General features: G+C 43.2%; 1 protein-coding gene across 1 annotated transcript in view; it reads left to right on the top strand.

Moving 5' to 3' along the window:
• Positions 1-22,313, top strand: part of LOC121276074 (collagen alpha-6(VI) chain-like) — a 158,178-nt gene that overhangs the window by 27,080 nt on the left and 108,785 nt on the right. The window contains exons 9-11 of the mRNA XM_041184014.1: positions 1,021-1,605; positions 3,766-4,386; positions 11,596-12,135. Coding sequence (XP_041039948.1) covers positions 1,021-1,605; positions 3,766-4,386; positions 11,596-12,135 — 1,746 coding nt within the window. The remainder of the gene's footprint in view (positions 1-1,020; positions 1,606-3,765; positions 4,387-11,595; positions 12,136-22,313) is intronic.

The following is a 22,313-nucleotide window of genomic DNA, read 5'->3' on the forward strand; positions in this document are numbered from 1 at the left end:
CCATTTTAAGGTAAACAAGACCAGTTCGGACCAGTATTCTTATTCCCCAGTTTTTACTGTTTTTTCCTTCTGGGTTTCCCTGGTTCCTTAATGAAGCTCTCCTCTACTTCAGCTAGGAGCTTCCAACTCGACCTAGGCCTGGCTGAAAATAGGCCCAAGGCTGAAATTAGGCAGCATTCTGGATTAATTGCTTGCTTTTTGAAAAAAAAAATTTGCTTATTTAATTTCACATTCATCATCTCCAAAATGTTGACTTCATGCTGGGATGTGAAGAGCAATTTTACAGATTTAAGAGTCTATAAAATATCTTTGAATGCAGTCACTGTTGTAATGTTGAAAATGCTGTAGACTGTTTGTGCACAGCAGGGCCCCACAAACAGCAAGGCCCCCTTGCTATGCCACTGTTGGTTGGAGGACCAGCTGCTGGTTCAACCTTCCCATCTGCACCTGTGCTCTTCCTATTGATCAGAGCCCATGGCAGTCAGGCTCTATCCAGAATTACGCGCTGCAGTTCAATACCCTCGCAGCACCATACAATCAACATGCTGGTAGCATGTTGGAATGATGTGTCTTCACAACCCCACAGAAGAGGTGCAAGATGCTGCACAAATCATGAATCCACTCTGTTTCAGTGCCCAAAGGCTTCAAACTATCGTGTTTGGGACCTTACCCTTTTTATTCTCTGACCATCCCAATTCCCACACTTCCTTCTGCTGCTCCTGCATTAGCTTTCAATCCCATCTGAGAAAACTCACCTTCCGCCTGTAATCTGGACTCTCAACAGTCTCTAACTTTCCACAGAGTGCTCTGTGTATGGTAACTGGGTAACAATCTGCAAGCAAAAGGCTTGAACCCATGATTCAGAACTGAAAGTGCTGCAACTGAGCCATAAGTACACTCTGTAATCCAATATTATGTGATATAAATATTGCTCTTAATATTTGGGCTATAAGAATTATCCATGAGGAATGTTGCTTGACTTGTTCATCTCCATACTTTCTTTTTTCTCTGAATTGGCAGATCTTGCTGCTGATGTGGTATTCCTGGTTGAAGGGAATCAAAATGCTGAAGCATTTAAACAGCTCCAGAGCTTTATAAAGGGAATTATTACACAGTTGAACGTTGGACCACGTAAATACAGAATTGGACTTTCTCAGTTTGGTAAAGATGTGAAGACCGAATTCTTACTGAAACAGTTTGTAAATAAAAAGGACGTGTTGAATCACATCAAGAAGAGTTACCGCTTTCAGGGTGGAGTATCACTGGATATACCACATGCCTTTGACTACCTGATAAAAACTCACTTTATTGCATCAGCTGGGAGTCGGAAAAATGAAGACATTCCCCAGATCGCAGTAATAATTACTAATAAATCATCACAGGCTGCTGTTAAAACACATTCCAAAGCTTTAATCCAAGACGGTGTGACAGTTTTCTCCATTGCTGTATCAGAGTTTGATCAACCAGAAAAAGCAATCGATTATTCATCATACCCATTTCTTTTCCAAAATTTTTACTTACATCATGCATACCAACATTCAGTTGACGTGGCTCACACAATACGAAATATAACTAAACAAGAGAGAACGCTCAAACAACCTGCAGGTAAAACCCAAATCTCTTTTCTTTGGAAGATGAGTTTTCTTTTACAGAGTATAATGTTTGTATATTACTGTCTCACTGAATACATCTATCATTATGTGCAATATGTTCATACAACGCATGTTAGCTTTCAGTAGAAACACTTGATGGATTCCCCCGACACAGAGGGGCAAAACCAAATCTCTGCTTGGAACATAATGGATAACATTCAAACAATAGTCAGCACCTCAGTTGCAATCCTTAGAGCAGGGAACGCTGAGGGAGGACCTGATAGAGGTATACAAAATTATGAGGGCCATAGGTAAGGTAGATAGGAAGAAACTTTCCCCCTTAGTGAAAGTGTCAATAACCAGGGGGCATGGATTTAAGGTAAGGGGCAAGGGGTTTAAAGGAGATTTGATGAAAACATTTTTCACCCAGAAGGTGGTTGGAATCTGGAACACACTGCCTGAGGGGGGGTGGTAGGGTCAGGAACCCTCACAACATTTAATAAGTATTTAGGTGAGCACTTCAAACGCCATAGCATACAGGGCTACTCAAAGTGCTGGAAAATAGGATTAGAATAGATAGGTGCTTGATGGCTGGCACATGCACGATGGGCCGAAGGGCCTGTTTCTGTGCTGTATAATTCTATGACTCTATGACCTTGTCACGTGGTAACTGTTTTACCAGATTAAATAATGTTAAGATAACTAGAGTGCTGAGTGAAGTGCATTCCCACAGTGTCCTTTCAACTGTCGGACGTAAGTTCGGATTGATGAAATGGAAATCTCCTTTCTTTGCTGGTCATAGTGATCCAATATGAAGGGTTTGGATAGTCACAAGAAAACATCTGGGTGTAGGTCTACCATGTAAAACCACTGATAATTTGAAACTCAGGTTAGAAATTCCTTTTCATCAGGTTGATTAATCTGTTCAAGTTCATTAATCCATTTATTTATTTTAAACTTGTTATAGGGCAGAATCTTGCCCTTGTCGAGCAGGCTCTCCGGGGGCAGGCAGAGGCGGGCGGGAAGCCAACCGCTGCCCACAATTAGGGCCGGACCGCTATTTCATGCTGGTGAGCCAATTAAAGCCCGCCCAGCATGAAACACGAGCAGCAGTGCTCAGCGCTGCCTATGCGGGCGGTGGAGGAGGGCGAACGTGAGGCTCGTGCAGCAAAAAATTTAAGTTAATTATCTTTCTAATGGCCTTAATAGGCCTTTTAATTGTCGGCAGGTGCACTGCTGACTCCCAAGCACGCCCGTCAACCAAAATATCACACGACTGCGCGTTTTTGTCAGTACACTTGCCTGACGTCAACACGTGTCATTTTACACTTGAGCGTGCCCGCCCGCTGAGGTAAAAATTCTGTCCCTAGTTTCCAGAGGCATTTCTACCCATAGGTGGCAATAACTTAGCTATCACAGTCAAGGTTCACTAATCTGATATCTGAGCCACAATGCTCCAGAGCACTGATTGTCTGGTTTGCTGGTGGAGCCTCCAAGTTTTGGCCTATTACTGGGGCAGGGTTTCTTGTTGTTCGACCGCAGGTAACCCTTCGGGTTGATGATGTAATGTCTGGACAAGCGACAGAAAGTGTTTTTGTTGCTTTGTGTTTGCCAAAGTTCACTGAGACATTCTCCTCTGCCAGCCTTCCCCATCTGTGTCCTTCTATATGAACCATTAACCTGTCTTGCTATATCACATAGATATTTATTGTTGAGGGTGGCCCATTCAGCCGTCTAGTTCACCCTTCCATAGAAATTCATTATCTCCCCAACATAGTGCCAAGCTGCCTCTTGAATGACTCTAGAGTTCTGGTTTAACTTGACCAATTTCCCCAGTTGAACCTTTCCCAATGCAATTTAATATCATATCCATAATAAGATCCCTGACATTCACTTTCAAGTTCTTTCAACTGTCCCTCATAACTCAGTCCTTGGGAATTAGTCTTATGGCCTTTCTCTGCAAAGCTTCCAAGGGCTGGAGGATTCCTTTGTCCATCAAGGATAAGCACAGAACACCACCTCAAAGGAAGATGAGCTGGGGATGGATTACAAAAACTTGGTGATGTGGAAAGGTCATTCTGATATTATTGTTAAAGTGCATTTAAGTCTCTTTCTGAAGAATGAGTTTTTATTGCATCCCACATGTTTATAATGTTCTGTATTTGTTTTACAGTGTGCCTATCTGCCTTAGTCGCTGATATTGTTTACATTGTGGACGAATCTGGCAGCATTGGGGACACAAACTTTGAACTGATCCGTAATTTTTTGGTCAGTGTTATCAGCTTAATGGATATAGGTCCAGACAAAGTGCAAATTGGTTTGATTCAGTACAGTACTTATCCCACATCAGTTTTTTACCTTAACAGATTTCAAACGAAGAGTGATGTGCTTGACCGTGTACGAACAATACCTTACAGAAAGGGAAGGACAGAAACTGGGGCTGCCATTGATTATGCAATGCGCAATTACTTTATAGAAAGTCGTGGTAGTAGGATGAAGCATGGAATCCCTCAGATTGCTGTGGTGATCACTGATGGCCAAGCCGCTGATGATGTGAAAGGTCCAGCCATTGCCCTCCGACGTCTTGGTGTTAAAGTCTTTGCTTGTGGAATCAAAGATGCCAATAAAACTGAACTCCAAATTATTGCCTCATACCCTCCAGAAAATTATGTTTTCAATATTGAGAGCTTTGACCGATTGAAGACAGAAAAACATCAAATACAGAAGAAGGTTTGCAACACCATTAAAAAAATAGTCTCAACTGAACCAAATGAACAGGAGGATCTTGAGCAAGGTGAGACTTCTAAAATGTAATTTTGTGAATTCTGAATGCATTTGTTAACGTAGCTGCTTTCTTTGATGATCCAACACCTTTCATGTTTAACGGGTTCAACATCAAATATTTTCTTCTTTGGCATCTGATCATTTTACAGTAATTTGGGAGTTTAATGAAGGCATGCAGTAGTCTGTCTTTGGATTGATTCCGTTCTTTCAGGTGATTGTTGATAAGAAAGGCTGTAAAGAAAGAATTTGCATTTCTATGCTATCAACCTCAAAGACTCACATGGAGCAGTGCTTGAACCCAAAATGTTCAAAAGGAGAAGCAAAACAGAGGGACAGAATGCTGCAAGTGTTGGACATTGTATTTGTTGGCTGTAAGATTGGGTATAAGTATAAATTAACAACTCTGCTTTATGAAGATCTCTAAACTAAAGGTTGATGTCTTCTCTACATCTGAGGAGGTATTATTTGAGGAGCTGTGGCCTGTGACACAACTGGTAACTAGAAAAATATAATAAAAAATATGGTGCTGAACTAAGAATAAAGTTTGCTGCATAATAGCAGAAACTGTGGGCTAGATTTTACACTCTCCCGCTGGTGTGTTTGAAGCCGGGGGCGCATGTAAAATCCAGCGGGCACCATGCCAGCCACCTTCCTGCCTGTGCCTTTCCCCACTGCAATTAAAAGTTCGATGGGGGCAGGGGTCATTGGGCAGCCCGCATGCCTTTGGGCCTATTGAGGTCCTTAAGTGGCCATTTAATGCTGCTGCGGGTATAACACTGGCGGCGGCAGGAGACCCATGCCTGTCAGGAAGCCTTGCAGCTTTAGCTGCATCGGGTGGTGTCAGGCAGGGTGGCAGGGCCTCCTTTGAAGGCCCCCTATATCCATCGGAGGCACCCCATCCACAAGATCATTCCCTCCTCTGCCCCTTTAACCCCCATCCTGGCTTCTCAAATCTGGCCCCCCCCACCACCACCAGGGCCTGCCAACTTATCCCCAGCAAGACCCTGGAACCCAACCTTATTCATTCATGGGATGTAAGCTTCATTATCATGGCCAGCATTTATTGCCTTTTTCTAATTCTTCTTGAGAAGATGCTCGTGAGCTGCCATCTTGAACCACTGCAATCCATGTGGTGATGATGCCCCCACAGTGATCCAGTGACAATGAAGAAAAGTAAATATACTCCTAAGTCCAGATGCTGTGTGACTTGGGGAGAATCTTGGAGATGATGATATTCATATGCACTTATTGGCCTTGCCCTTCTAGGTGGTAGAGTTTGCAGGTGTGAGCAATGCTGTTGATGCTGCTTGGTGAGTTGCTGCAGTGCATATTGTGCATGGGATATAATGTAGATACTTTGCACAAGGAGGAGATTGAATATTTAACATGATCGATGAGGTGCCAATCAAACAGATTTGAACTCACATTGTAGGGAGGGGGCCTGAGGATCTCCTCCCAAGTCTCACTTAGGTTCAGAGCCCTACACTGCACACAACAGGAATGAGTGACTATGGCAAGTCATGTGTCAAAACAACAATTTTATTGAATATTGAATAATGATTATAATAATAATGATATGACAATTATAATTGATAATATATTAATATATAAAAAAGAAAAATAAGTAAAAGGAAAAAAAGATAATTTTACTGAAAGGAGAAAGCGCTTTATCAGAAGAAAAGAAGACAGATTTTTCTAAGGCACAAAGAATTTAGTCTATTCCACGACAGCAGCCTAAATTGGTACATATGTTACCATCCCCTTGGTACATACATTACCAAGTCGCTAAGTAACCCCACAGGTGAGCACTATGGTCAGTCACTCCATTCCTGGCCCTTCCTTCCGTCTTCAGTGATGGCTATTCAACTATGGCTGCAGCAGTGAGTCCCCGAGACAACGTTCCTTTTAGTCAAATTTCTGGCACCATTCCAGTCCTCCGAGGTTTGCACAGTCCTTTTCCAAAACAAGTCTCAGTTCTTATCAATTCTTCTCACAAGCACTGCAAGACCGTACAGACTGCACAATATCCAATTTGCTAACGCATCTTTTGCTGGTGTCTTCCCATCTGTCGTCCTTCAAGTGTTACATCCATCAAACAAACTTCATCTTCTGATGACCATACTAGGTGACCACCATAGTGTTACTCATTACCCTGACCTGTAATCCAAGGGTCACTGAATGCAGTAAGAGAAAGGTCTTAGGAAAAGACAACTTATTTTAGTTTTCTAGCTTGAAAAATGGAAAACAGAGATGTAGTCTACCAGCTGTGCATAACCAGTATGAAAAAAAACAAGGTCTGGGAAAACAGGCCACTACTGATTATTATTGATTAATTAATCAAAGCACACTCATAGCTTTGTTAAGATCAATGTCTACCAAGTAAGATTTAATACAAAATAACTTTAAGTATTCACTATAGGCTTAAAATCAAGAACAAAGTAGAAATAAAATGCAAAAATACAAAATTGTAAAGTTAGTGGTTGCAGGCTTGCAGGCCTTACTCCTACAACAACTAGATTATTCCACATCTTAACTTGCCACGTTAAAAAAATTCTCCTCATGTGGCCTTTGGTTCTTTTATCAATTACTTGGAATTTATGTCCTCTGGTTATCCACTCCAACAAATGGAAACACTATCCACTTTATTAAAAATCCTTCAGAATTTTGAACATCTATTTTAAACTTCAATTTTCTCTGTTCTAAGGAAAATAATCCCAATTTCTCTAGTCTCTCCACATAACTAAGATCTTTAGTCTCAGTACCATTCAAGTAAATTTCCCTAGCACCCTCTAGAGTTAAATCCGTTAGCCCTCAACAATGGGCGCAAATGATTGCAAGGAGTTTTGCCCCATCGCATTGAATGGAATGCAGGAAACACACGAACTTTGTGCTGCCTGCCACTTATAGTGATTTCTGCATTCAATCAGCACTCCTCATGCTATTGATTGGCAGCACACATCAACAGGGCACCTATACTGATACTAACTTGTACTACTTAAAACTAGCTTGCACCTCTTAAAGGGGCAGTGCATTATGGTTGGATCAGGTACTGGCATCGTCCTGCAACAAAATCTGAAAGAGAGAAAATCTGCTGATCATGAGAGAGCACAAACACCATGGTTTGCAAATGCTGCACTGGAGGACTTGGTGGAGGATGTAAAAAGGAGGAGGGGTATCTTGTATCCTCACGGAGGGTGGACAGGAAGCCCTCTAGACACATGCTGAAAAGGAAGTGCATACTGATAGTCTTGGATGTTAATGCCAAGAATTAAGCCCAAGGATTCGGATGCCGTACCGGAAGAAATTTAATAACCCTGCACGAGTGGTCAAGGTCAGTGAATGCATTGTTAAATGTCATATCCTGCCAACTGCACTAACCACCTTCACCACTAATTCACCACACCATCATCATCCACCTACCAACAATCAATCAGGTCTCTTCCCTAACATTCATATTGTCACCTCACCCTCGCAGGCCTAGCACTCTTGCAAACCTCATGCCCAAATTTCATAACAGTCACACACTGCCAGCTTTTCAACCATAACAACCGTATCATCCAAACAGATTGCTTGACACTCACTAACAGACTTCACTCTTTCTTACAGGAGAAGGTGATGCATCACAGAAGTCAGTAGGAACTAACTGGAGGGCAAGAGGCATGCCTGCATGCTCTCACCCCATGAGGAGACAGTGCTGGTCATTATGGGAAGGGCTACTGCTCCATGGTCAGCCCGCGGAGCTGGTATCCTGATACCTATCCTTCTTCTCACATCCCACTTCTTCCTCATCCCTATCTCTCTTCTGATTTACAAGTTGGAAATAGTGTAAGCATACACTTCTTACTTTCTCCTCTCCCCTCATCTCTAGCAAAGAGGCAGGATCTGCATGTAGTGAGACACCAGGCACAAGTGTGCTGCAGCCAGGAGAGGGAGGAAGTAAAGCATAGGTCTAGGCTCTGAGCTGCTCGGGTCGCAATTTCAGACTGCATCATCTGGCATGGGTGGCAGCAGTATGGGCTAACAAGCAGCAGCAAGGGTATTGGTGGTGTGCCAAGGGTGTGACCATTGCCAACTTTCGAGGGTGACACCTCAGCTATCCTATTAATCTATCGGAGAACAGAATGCTGAATTTCCATGGTGCCCTGGAAGCCACTTTGAACATTAGAATTCACAGTCATGATGACAGCAGCCCAAGATGTTGCATGCAGACATTGGTGGCTGCTGCGGGTGCTGCAGTGGAACCAGAGACATGACCATCTGGCACTGCTTCATGTTAGGTTCCACAAGTGTGCTAATGGAATTGGCTACCCACTCCACGCTGGCAAGGATGGGCACCAAACTCTGCAAAAAGCCCATTGCCAAGTTGATGCTGGACTCTTCCATGCTCCTTGACATTAAAGGCAGGCTTACTGGCAGGGTTCCCAATGCCCCCTCCCCTCAAGGGCATCGACAGTGTCCACCACTTAAAGTCATTGGGTGGAATTTTCTGTGCCTGCTGGCGTTGGACTTGTTCGGTGGCATGAGCGTACAATATGGTGAGAAGGCCAAAAATCGGTTTCACGATGTTGTAAAACCAATTTGTGATCGTCCACTCAGCCCGTCACCAACATACTATTTCACAACAGCGCATAAGCAACTTGCACCTGGTGAGCTGCACTTTGCTTGGGACTCTGAGATTTGTTTGCCAACCTTGCTTCGGGCAGCACTCACAGTCATCAGCGCCAGGCTTCACAGACAGCACCACATCACTTTTAGGGGGGCTCACAGCAGCTGTCTACCTATCAGACCAACCATAAGGTGGGGGTGGCTTTGTATGGCTGCAGGGGTAAGGCTTGCTTAGGGAAGTGACCTCAGGCAAGGGAAGAGGCTGTAGGGTGAGGGCTTTACTGGGAAGGAGGATATCCCAGGGTGTGTGTGGGGGCACAAGTTGATCTGTGCAAGTGGCTTCAAGATGGTGAGGGCTGAGGAGGCAGTCTTCAGAGGAGAAGAGGCCAGACGGAGGTGTGAGGATGTGTGTGAGAGAGTGAGTGGTGATGTCCCTTGAGCTGGCAGTGAGTGAGATGCCAGTGAATGTGTGATGGGCTTGAGTGTGTGAGTTTGGAGTGATGAGATGTTTGCCATACCCTGTCTGCGCAGATGAGATCATTCATCCTCTTTCTGCACTGGATATCCAACCTCTTCTGTGCAGCATTGGCACTGATCACTGCTGCCATTGCCTACCAAGCTGAAGTGGTTATGTTACTGCCGCTCCTACAGCCAGATCTGGGGTAGAGAGCATCACAGCGGGCCTCCACTGTGTCCAAAATGCGCTCAAGGAATGTGTCACTAAACCAGAGGGCGTCAGTCTTCATGCTTTTTAGGGCCATGTCTTATTTCTGAGCTGGAAGCGCTGAGAGGTGTGCGCGTAGATATATTTTAAATGTGGCACCCAGCGCAATGAAGCAGTGACATGATGGTGTGGCAGGCGAATCAGAGCCTGCCCACCATGGAAACGGCGTGTTTCCCAGTAATGCATAATTGATACGGTGGGTTTGGGATCATGCGGCTTGAGAAGCTGCCATTTTTGCCAGTGGGTGAAACGTTGTTACTCGCCCACTACCGCACTTAGTTCAAATCTGGGACAATTCCGCCCATTGCCTTCCACCAACCAATGCTGCAGTCACTGGGATAACAGCTCATAAGAGTGTGAGGGCAGCCAAAGGCACCCAGAAGACAAGTACTGAGGGATTGCACAAGGGTGATTGGTTATGGTTGTATGCAATATGGCATTCAATTTAGAAATTTTAATTGGAATATGTACTTTGTTTTGGCTTTAATTTCTGCATTGCGGGCTTGAGGACAGACGTTCAGCAAGTAAAGGTAAGGAATGTGGGATGGTTGCTGAATGGGGGATTGAATTAGTTACAACCCAGGCAGAAAGAGCCTGGCTAGCTTTCAGTCTCCTTTCCACTTCACTGTCTGCTACCTTCCCCTGTTCCTTGTGCTCCTGCTGCTCAGCTTATTGCTTCATCGGTGGTGACAAGGCTATTACAACCAGGTTAGTGGCTCTTGTCTTCTATTGGCTTTTTACACATATGCACTTTCCAGCTAGTGACCCTGGATTGGCATCTGTGCAGCATCCTTTCCCCAGCCTAACTGAGAATTCCCCAGCCTAACTGAGAATGTTACACCAATGTCATTATTCTCCCAGGTGAGATTGGTAAATTCAATTTGGATTGGGAATTGAACATGGGGCCTTCCAAGCTAAACAATCGACTTTCAGGTTGATGCCTTCAGCAGCATTGTCCACTTGTCCTGGTTTAGAAGAATTCTGAATTATTGTTGTGTACCTAAATATATTTTAAGTGCAATTAATTTGTAAATTAATTTGCAAAATATATAATTGTATAAGGTTTACAGAAAAATTATGATTTTGCAAATGGAAGAGGAAGAACAACAAACCTTGAAAGCAGTAATTAGATTAAATTCTGCAAATTCTCCAAAGTCCTGGGACAGGAATTTTGGGTTGTTGGGCGGGCATGGTGGGCGGGTCCGGGAGCGGCTGGGAAACCGCCCGCAATCGGCCCCCGAGTGCAATTTCACACTGGCTGGCCAGTTAATAGCCCGCCAGCGTGAAAGGCACGCTGAAAGGCTCAGCGCTACCAGGGTGTGGTGAGCGGAGGGCGAGCGCTGAAGTCAGTGCAGGCACAATGAAAGCCCCCTGAAGGCAGAGAGCTGCCTCAGGGAGCTGAAGAATTCAAAACTAAGAAGTAAGGATATAAAAATGCAGGAAAAAATGTCCACACATCGAACTTGCTCACCTACACATATGGATAATAAAAATTCTGCCCAAACATTTTTTTTTAAATTCAATATCAGAAACCTCATCCAGCCTTTGGATGAGGTTTCCTCAAAAATCCGAAGGCCACCTGGCCAATTCACCCGCTCGCCAATCGTAACATTGGACGGGCAGCGAAAAATCACCGCAAATTGAAACTTTAATGGCCTTAATAAGGCCTCATAACTATCAGCAGCCTCGTTGCCAACTCTCTCGTGCGCTCGCCGACCAAAATATCGTGACTGTGCGATGATGTCAGGACGCTCACCCGACATCATCGCGCGCTATTTTACACCCAATCAGGTTGGGCACGTGCCTGCTCATGGTATGTAAAATTCTGCCCTTGGTGTGTGTTCTGGTTGTTCAACACTAATTAAAGCAATGTTCCCTTTTTCTTTTCAGGCTGCGTTTTTACAGAAGCCGATATCTTTTTCCTAGTTCATGCGTCAACCAGCGAAAACTTCCAGGAAGTGAGAAAATTTCTTCAAGATACGACGAGATTCTTCAGTATCAGCGAAAACCAGGTTCGGGTTGGAATTGTCCAGTACGCAGAAAATCCAGAAACTGTATTTAAAGCCACTCAGTGCACCAGCAAAACAGAATTGGAGAGAGCAATTCAACAAATCAGTCAAATCACAGGAAATACTAACACAGGCCATGCATTAACCTATATGAAGCGTTTCACTAATGAAGCAAAGAGAACCAGTGTGCCCCGTTTTCTAATCACCATCACAGACAGACAGTCGCAAGATGATGTAACAACTCCTGCTGAAGAGATAAGGCAACAGGGGGTCACTGTATATGCTGTTGGTGTGGGAGACATAAAGGAAAATGAACTTCAGCTCATTGCAGGTGACAATGAAAGAGTCTTTTACATGAGAAACATTGATGCTTTGTCACATGTGAAAAACAGCATTGCACGGGATATCTGTTCCAAGGAAGGTAAGGGAATAACATTCACTTTAATTGACATGTTCTTCCAAAAGCTAATACCAGTGATTGGGACCAAGCTAAGACGAAGAGGTTCAGTATTTTATAGTAACACAATGAATCAATATGCTATCCCATTCATCGGATCTGATGCTTCTGTAGTCAAACGCACACAGCGTTACCTGTATGAGAACTTACAGGAAAGTCCTGTCCAGTATGGTGCAAAGTCTGCTGTCGGTGGAATTGGCTCAGTCATATTGCTGATGATAGCTGGTTTTTTCTTCTGGTGTTTCACAAAGTTTAGATTGGGGAGAAACCTCCTAATCAAATACCCAGAGTTTTTCTCATTTGGATATGACTTCCTCATCAATATTGTGAAAACTGGCAGTAATGTTTTTTTACTATCTCCTAGTATCAGTAAAAATGACCTGCAAGGATAGAATTTTCACATTATGATGGTAATGCGTTAGCAATGGATCATTTCTCATTATTATGATAGTGAGTTAGTAATGCAGTCTTCAAGATGCACCTTACCTACCAATCATAAAGAGTACAACAAAAGAGTTAGTGCAGAATCCTTAACAGTGGTTATTAGATGTCCAGGTTTGAATCTAAGACTGGCTCTAGTAACTTCTGTGCATATGTGAGGATTAAAATAAGAAATATTTGTCAGTTCTGATGAAAGATCATCAACCTGAAACATCTCCACAAGTGCTGTCAGACCCGCTGAGTATTTCCAGCATTTACAGTTCTTATTATGGAAAGGATCAAGTGTTTGCTTAGAGAGATTCAGAAAAGTTAAAAGGCACAGGCACCTACATTAATTCAGAGACACCCCACTGGGAATGAGAGTTGGGTACATGGGTTTGATGCTCTGATCTTGCAGGGAAAACCTGGAAGTAAGTCCAGCCCATCTGTCAGAAACTTTTTTTTAATTCAACCACCTCTTTAGCATTTTACTTCCGGGTTCAGTATCCAACCCACGGCAGCAAGGAGGCACCACATGACACCAGTTTTAAAAGCAGCAATCCAAAGTTGGAATTTAGAGGAGTTGGATCTGGAAATAAGAGAACTGGGAGTTTAAGAATGGATATTTGAGCTACACCATGCATGATAGACCAAATGATCTTCTGTGTTTTAAGATGTTACGGTTCTATGGCATGTGTGCACATAACTGGTACAGAGTGGGGAACCAATCATGGTTGCCCCAGGGAATTGCCCTGGAGCCATCAAGTTTCCATGGCACACAGACGCACTCAAACATTGGTAGACAGGTGCCCTTGGCAGTATACAGGAGGCTGACAGAGTGGGTCCTTAGTGCTCACACAGTTTAGGGGGTTGTTGCACTCCTTGCATCAAGGAGGCAGGAGAGAAGGGGGCAAGGCTACCAAGAATAATTGGACAACCAGCTGAGCCCAAGGAAAGCAGCAGCTGGCAGTGGCTGAATGACTTTCGGATTTTGGACCCAATGGCGATGAGGGGCCACATCCTCTGCAGGAAGCCCTGGCATCAGGAGAGCACAGGAAAGGACCGAGGGGCTGGAAGAATGCAGAGACCATGCCCATTCTGGTAGGATCGACCGTCGAAAAAGGAGCTGCCTGGAGATGACCAAGAGCCTATAGGACACTGTGAGTATCGATGCAGGTAGTCACAAAGCTCCTGGCTTCATCACCAAATATCTCACACCTTGCAGATTTGGCCACCATGCCCTGCCAGTTGCTGTCAAAGTCACTGTGTCTTGACCTTCTCTGGCAACGTTCTAGGATGAGCTGGGAACCTAGGTGGTATTTCAGTAATGGCTGTACACTGCAGCATCTCAGGATCATTGATGCTCTATATGTCATATCTGAACAGTACATTCACTTCACAATAGCTGAGACCTCGCAGGCAGTGAGGGTAGTGTGTTTCAACTCCATTGCTGGATTCCCCCGGGTGCAGGGCATCATCAGTTGAAACCCTGTGGCCATCGAGGCCCCCAGTGACCAGCCAGCCTGATTTACGAACTGGTGTGGTTTCCTTTTAGCCATTATTCAGTGGATCTGCGACCACAACAAGAGCTCTCTCCATGTGTATGCTCAAGTTCCTGGCAGCTGCCGTGGCTTGTTCACCTTCCACCAATCACTGCTGCTTCAGATTTTCGTTCCAAACCCCAAAGTATGTGATGGATCCTAGGCCAGCATTTTCTGTTCGGCGCCTGAGGGTGGGCCCCGCACGCTGATGTGTAAAATGATGTCCAGTGACATTGGGCATGTGTCCCGGGGTCACTGCATGTTATTCAGAACTTTTGTTCGGCAGCGGCGCACTGAAGTCAGCTGCGCGCCCGATGAACTGAAAAAGGCCTGTTAAGGCCATTTACAAATCATTTACGAACCATTTGAGAAAGCTGCCCGTCCAACATTAAGGCGGCCTTCTCAATTTTCATGAAACCACACCCATGGGCAGGATGAAGTCTCCTGAAGGTTTTATTAATTAAATAGAAATTTTAATGAAAATTCATAAACATGTCCCAGCTCATGTGACACTGCCACATGAGGGGACATGTGGAAATGATTTTTAACTTCTTTTATTTTGATGTTTCATAGTTGAATATAATCTCCCTGTGGCAGCTCCGTGCCTCAGGGAGATTTCTGCATGCGCGAAAGATCGCAGGCCCCAACTCTCCCTCCTCCCCCTGCCCGCACAGGTAGCGCTGAGTGCTACCAGGCGCACGTCACACTAGGCGGGCCTTCACTGGCCCGCCCAGGTAAAATGGCAGCGTGCAGCCGATCGCAGGTGGCGATCGGCTCCACACCCGGCCGTGCCCACTCTCGACCAGGCAGCTTGATGGGGACAAAGTTCTCCCCCTAGGGAGCAAAGGATATTTCTTGAAGACATGGATACTTACCCCTCTACAAGAGTCCCAGACAAAGACACAGCGTCAATACAACCTATGCCACCTCTCACTAGGACCTCCACTGAACAGGACATCCAGCTTGTGAAAATGTGATTCTGTTGCTTGAACTGGCCAGGTGGGATATTCCCATGCACTTCGTCAAAGGTGGCAGGCATTGTGGTGGTCTGCTGCACTCCCTATAACATGGCCACACAGACAGGGGACAGTTAAGTCCTGGAGCCACTTAGCTCATCTTAAGAAGTAGAGGACCAGGAGCTGAGAGAGGAGGAAGTGGCAGCTGGGAGAGAGAATGCAGTACACAGCGGTGCTCCAGCTGCACAGGCCGGGCCTGATGGGGCCACAAGGATGTCGTGGATTAGGGATCATTTGATTCAGGAATGTTTTGACACAGCCCCTTTGAACCCAGAGGAAAGATATGCTTTGGATATCAATTTGAGGTATCTGAGGTAGCATATCCATTCAAGCTGCAGCCTCAAACAGCTAAACACTTGCAATGAAGAATAAATATCTGTAACAGGCTTTGCCCTCACCATGGAGGCACGCTTGATTTTCTTCATCATTTTGTAGTACACTATGAAATTTGTAAGTGATTGACCTTATTTTGTTTTCTGAATAAGGTTTTTGAAATTTCTTCTTGATTACTTCAAATAACTTTTTAAAACAACCAGAATGATTTTTTAGAGGAACGTTCCTTCATTTAGCTGTCTTATAGGCAACAGGCAAATAATGAGAAATTATGCATATTACATGTTTGGACTGCAAGTTCTGCTTCAGCTGATAAGAATTAAGGTTTATGCCAGGCTTTTTGAAGATGCTGGGGCCTTATATCAAAGTTAAGGGAGGAAATTAATATACACAAAAAGTTAAGTTGATGGATAAATGTAAGCACATGAAATTGACATGCATTTTTTTTTTGTAAATTTTCTTATTCTGTTTAAAGTCTTATTTTGGGCTATTGAGACCTCAAGTTATTGAAGTTCTGTTTTCCAAAAAATGTTATAAATAATTTGATGGAATAAACTGTGATTGAACATAGGAACACATATAGGCGAAACAGCCCCTCAAGCCTGCCCTGCCATTCAAATATATTGCAGCTGACCTGTACCTCTACATTTACCTGCCTTAGCTCCACATCCCATGATACCCAATATCAGCCATAATTGTAATGAATGGCAGAGCTGACTCGATTGGCCATGTGGTCTACTCCTGCTTCCATTTCTCGTGTTCTCGTGATACCCTTAACTAAAGTAAATCTATAAGATCTAAGTCTTGAAGGCACCAGTTATTTCAGAATCAACAGTCTTTTGGAGGAGCAAATTTTAGACTTTTACTATAATAAAAGCAAAATACTGCGGATGCTATAAATCTGAAATAAAAACAGAAAATGTGGAAACACTCAGCAGGTCTGGGAATATCTGTGGGGAGAGAAACAGAGTTAATGTTTCGAGTCCATATGACTCTTCTTCAGAGCTAAAGAGAAGTAGAAATGTGATGGAGTTTATACTATTTCAGAGGGTGGAGCAGGTGGAGCAAAATAGAAGGTCAGCACTGACTCTTATTCCACTATTGACACATTCTGTTATCTTACCTTTATGCCGTTATCAATACCTTCTTCAGTCTTTAGCGCTACCATTAACAGTTCCTTTGTCCTCTGTCCATGACATTTGTCAAATTTCTTCTTAGCTCCCATCTACCCCTGACCTTCTATTTTGCTTCAGCTGCTCCACCCCTTCTTAAACATTTCTACTTCTCTTTAGCGCTGAAGAAGTCATACGGACTCGAAACATTAGCTTTGTTTCTCTCTCCATGGATGCTGCCAGACTGGCTGAGTTTTTACAGCATTTTCTGTTTTCATTTTAGATCTTTACTGTCCTTTGTGTGGAAAACTGTTTCCTAATTATCTTCCTAAGAAGCCTAGCTGTAACCTTGAGATTATCTGACCTTGTTCATGATTCCCTATACAAAGGAAATAGTTCATTTTGTTACAACCAGGTGAGAAGGAGTGAACTGGCTTCACTCTATTCAACCTCCTTAGTTGATCGCAACAAAGGCTTAAGTTCCTTTTTTAGCAAATATATGCCTTTCCAAATCAGGATTATTTAACTATTTATGCTGAGAGCAGTGAATTAGGTTCATGTGATATGTTCTGGTAAGTCCTTTTCAGGTTTTAACTATAGCTTAAGAATCAAGACCTGACATAAGTAAATTAGATTAGCTTAAAGTGGCAGTTATCTGTCAATCACCTGAAAGCAGTTGGTTCAAGTGGTGTTAATTACTGTTGCAGGAAGCTAAACTAGATAATGACTCATCAGAGGATCTATAAAAGAGACAGGCTTTTCAAACTGCATAATCAGCAAGGGGCATGCGAAGAGACAGTGGAGTGAGGCGGAGACTGAATAAGCAGTGAGTTATGCTAACATAGGAATTTGCTGCATGGTGAAAGGGATGTGATACACACAAGAGTTATTCTAAGTTAATTAAGTGAATAATTAAATTAATTTAACTAAATAACATAAGTAGCAATGACAGGACAGGTGTTATGTTGCAGCTGTGGAATACGAATGTATGCACATACATGCGAACATACGAATTAGGAGCAGGAGTAGGCTACTTGGCCCCTCGAGCCTGTTCTGCCATTCAAGAACATCATGGCTGATCTGAACATAACCTCAACCCCACATTCCTGCCTACCCCGATAACCTTTCACCCCCTTGTTAATCAAGAATTTTCTGCCTGAAAAATATTCAAGGACTTAGCTTCCACCGCCTTTTCAGGAAGAGAGTTCCAAAGGCTCTCAACCTTCTGAGAGAAAAAAATTCTCATCTCTGTCTTAAATGAGTGACCCCTTATTTTTAAACAGTGGCCCCTAGTTATAGATTCTCCCACAAGAGGAAACATCCCCTCCACATCCACCCTGTCAAGACCCCTCAGGACCTTAAAGGTTTCAATTAAGTCACCTCTTACTCTTCTAAATCCCAATGTATACAAGCTTAACCTGTCCAGCCTTTCCTCATATGACAACCTGCCCATTCCTGGTATTAGTCTAGTAAACCTTCTCTGGGCTGTTTCTAACACATTTACATCTTTCCTTAAATAAGGAGACCAGTACAGTACGCAATACTCCACATGTGGTCTTACCAATGCCCTGTACAACTGAAGCCTACTAACCCCCTTACTTTTGTAATCAAATCTCCTCACAATAAATGATAATATTCTATTAGTTTTCCTAATTGCCTGCTGTACCTGCATTCTAACTTTTTGTGATTCATGCACTAGGGACTCAGATCCCTCTGAATCTCAGAGCTCTGCAATCTCTCACCATTTAGATAATGAGGTTATTTTTATTCGTCCTGCAAAAAATGAATGATTTCACCTTTGCCCACATTATATTCCATTTGCTAGATCTTTACCCACTCATTCAACCTATCTATGTTACTTTGTAGCCTCCTCATATCCTCTTCATTTACTTTCTTACCTATCTTTGTGTCGTCAACAAATTTCTCAACCATTTCTTCAGCCCCTTCATCTAAGTCATTTATATAAATCGTGAAAAGTTGAGGTGCCTCAGGGAGATTAGTTTTAACAGTTCAATAACGTGTTGAAAAAAATTTTATGACATGTCCCCTCATGTGAAACTGTCACATGAGCTGGGAAATGTGTATTAATTTCATTAAAGGTTTTTGAGAAAATTTAAAATCATTCATGAAACCTCTTCCCACCCATGGATGAGGTTCCATGAAAAATGCGAAGGCTGCCTGGGCTCTTTACCTGCCCACCAGCCTTAAGGTTGGACGGGCAGCACCATTAATTATTTTAATTGTTAGTTAAGTGGCCTTAAGAGGCCTTTGACAGTTCAGCGGGTGGGCAGCCAACTCGGCTGCAAGCCCGCCAAACTGAAAGTCTAAGTTACGCACGGTGACATCGGGACACATGCCCAACATCACCCGTGTCATTTTATGCCTCGGCAAGCAGGCCCTGCCCATGCTCACCAAGCCAGAGATTCAGCCCTAGGGAATTTTGGAAAATTAAAACCAGTGCATCAACTACCTCACTAGTCGTTTCTTTCAAGACCTTAGGGTGAAGTCCAACCAGACCTGGAGATTTGTCAGCCTGCAGCCCCAACAATTTGCTCAATACCACTTCCCTGGTGGTTGTAATTTTTCCAAGTTCCTCCCTCCCCCCTATTTCCTGATTTACAGCTATTTCTGGGATGTTACTTGTGCCCTCTATCACGAAGACTGAAGCAAAATACCTGTTTAATTCATCCGCCATCTCCCTATTTTCCATTATCAATTCCCTAGACACCCTCTCTTTAGGACTAATGCTCACTTTGTTAACTCTTCTCTTAGTTCAATATCTGTAGAAACTCTTACTATCCATCTTTATGTTACTAGCTAGCCTTCTCTCATACCTTAATTTTTCACTCCTTATTAATCTTTTTGTCATTCTTTGCTTTTCTTTATATTCTTTCCAATCTTCTGACTTGCCACGTGTCTTTGCGTAATTATATGCTTTTTCTTACGTTTGATATGATTTTAACTTTTTTAGTTAACCACAGATGGTGGGCCCTGCCTATATACATTAGAATGTATAAATTCTGTGTATTCTTAAATATCCCTTTAAATGTCTGCCACTGAGCTCCTATTGACATATCCATTAACATCATTTGCTAGTTTACTTTAGCTAGCTCTGCTTTCATGCCCTCATAATTGCCCTTATTTAAGTTTAAAATGCTAGTCTTGGATGCACTCGTTTCTCCCTCAAAATGAATGTAGAATTCAAACATATTATGATCGCTGCTACCTAGGGATGCCTTCACTAGGAAGTCATCAATTAATGCTATCTCATTGCACAATACCAGACCTAGTTTAGCCTGCTGTCTGGTTGCTCCAGAACATGCTGTTCTAAGAAACTATCCTGAAAACATTCAATGCATTCCTCATCTACACTACCTTTTCCCATCTGATTTTTCCAGTAGTGGTAGTAGGAGACAGTATTTTGAGGTGGGGGGGGGTTGGGGGGGGGCGGCATTGACACTATTCTCTGCAGCAAAGAGCGATAGTTCAGACGGCTATGTTGCCCCCCCCAGTGCCAGGGTTCAGGACAGCTGCTCAGCGCTGGAGAGGAACTTGCAGTTGAAGCGGGAGGATACAGTCATCATGGTCCATATAAGTACCAATGACGTAGGTAGGACAAGGAAAGAGTTCTGTGAAGTCAGTATGAGAAGCTAGGTACCAAATTAAGAAGCAGAACCTCAAAGCTAATAATCTCTGGATTATTACCTGAGCCACATGCAAATTGGCATAGGGCAAATAAGATTAGAGAAATGAATACATGACTCAGACTGGTGTGGGAGAAGTGGGTTCCAGTTCATGAGGCATTGGCACCATTACTGGGGAAAGTGAGGGCTGTAACATTGGGACTGTTAACACCTGAGCCATTCTGGGATGTGTATTCTTGCCAATCACATAACTAAGGAAATAGAGAGAGCTTTAAACTAAACAAGGCCAGTGGGGTGGGGTGTGGGCGGGGTGGGGGGGAGGGGTGGTGTGGGGAAGGGAGGAGTGGGGAGGGGAGGAGTGGGGTTGCGGTGAGGGATCAAGCTTGGGTAGATATGACAAATCAAGGGGTAGTTTCAAGGCAAGGACACCATAATAGTAATATGGGAAATGAGGGTCATAGAATAGCAGAAAGGGACAGAGAGATAAAACCTCTTGACTAATAGTCAAGACTAGGTGTTATAAAGATAACACCTTTGGAATGTTTCAAGATAAAATGATAAAGGCCTTGTATCTGAATGTGTATAGTATTCATAACAAAGTAAATGAATTGATAACACACTGAAGTAAATAAATATGATCTGATAGTCATTACAGAGATCTGGCCACAGGATGCCAAGTATTGGATCTTGAATATTGAGGGATATATAACATTCAAGAAGAATAGGGACCTAGGTAAAGGTGGAGGGGTAGCACTCTTGATCAAGGATGGCATTGGTGCAACAGTTAGAGATGATCTTGGTTCAGGAGATCAGGATGTAGAATCAGTTTAGGTGGAGATGAGGAATAGTAGGGAAAAGAAGCCACTAGTGGGAGTGGTCTACAGGCCCCTTCAAAAGTAACCACAATGTCGGACAGAGTATACAAGAAATATTGGGTGCTTATGATAAAGGGACAGCAATAATCTTGGATTATTTTAATCTACATATAAACTGGAAAAATCAGATTGGCAGTAGTAGCCTGGATGAGGAGTTCATAGAATGCTTTTGAGATAGATTTTAGAGCAGCACATTCTGAAACCAACCAGAGAGCAAATTATATTGGACTTGGTATTGTGTAATGTGACAGGATTAGTTAATGACCTCAGAGTGAAGGCACCCTTAGGTAGCAGCGACTGCAATATGGTTGAATTTTACATTCAGTTTGAAAGAGAGAAGAGTGCATCTAAGACTAGTATTTTAAGCTTAAATAAGGGCAACAGTGTGGACTTGAAAGCTGAGCTAGCTAAGGTAAACTGAGATACTAGGCTAGGGGATAGATCAATAGAGAATCAGTGACAGATATTTAAGGGGATATTTCAGAATACTCAGAATAAATATATTCCTACTATAAAGAAAAATTCTAAAGGGAGGACTCACCATCCATGGTTAACCAAAGAAGTTAAGGGAAGTATCATGTTAAAGGAAAAAGCATAGAACTACGCAAAGATGAAAGGTCAGATGATTGGTCAGAATATAAAGAATGACAGAAAATGACTTAAAAGTTAAATGGCAGCTAGCTAGAAATGTAAAAATGGATAGCAAGAGTTTCTACAGGTATTTGAAAAGGAAAAGGGTAAGTAAAGTGAGTGTTGCTCCTCTAGAGAGTGACAGTGGGGAGTTAATAGTAGATATTAAAGAAATGGCAGATGAAATGAACAAATTCTTTGCTTCTGTCTTCTCTATAGAGGATACAAAATCATCCCAGTAATAGCTGCAAGTCAGGAGATGGATAGGAGAGGGGAACATGGTGAAATTACAGTCACTAGGGAAGTGGTACCGAGCAAACTGATGGAGCTGCAGGTTGATAAGTCTCTGGGTCCTGATGGACTTCATCCTAGGACCTTAAAAGAGGTGGCAAATGAAGTAGTAGATGTGTTGGTCTTAATTTTCCAAAATTCGCTAGGTTCTGGGAAGGTTCCAGCAGATTGGAAAGTAGCAAATATACCCTCTTTATTCAAGAAGGGAGTGAATCAGAAAACAGGAAACTATAGGCCAGTTAGCTTGATGTCTGCCGTGGGGAAAGTGTTGTAATCTGTC

The sequence above is a fragment of the Carcharodon carcharias genome, chromosome 3, assembly GCF_017639515.1.
Source record: "Carcharodon carcharias isolate sCarCar2 chromosome 3, sCarCar2.pri, whole genome shotgun sequence".
In the NCBI taxonomy this organism is placed as follows: Eukaryota; Metazoa; Chordata; class Chondrichthyes; order Lamniformes; family Lamnidae; genus Carcharodon; species Carcharodon carcharias.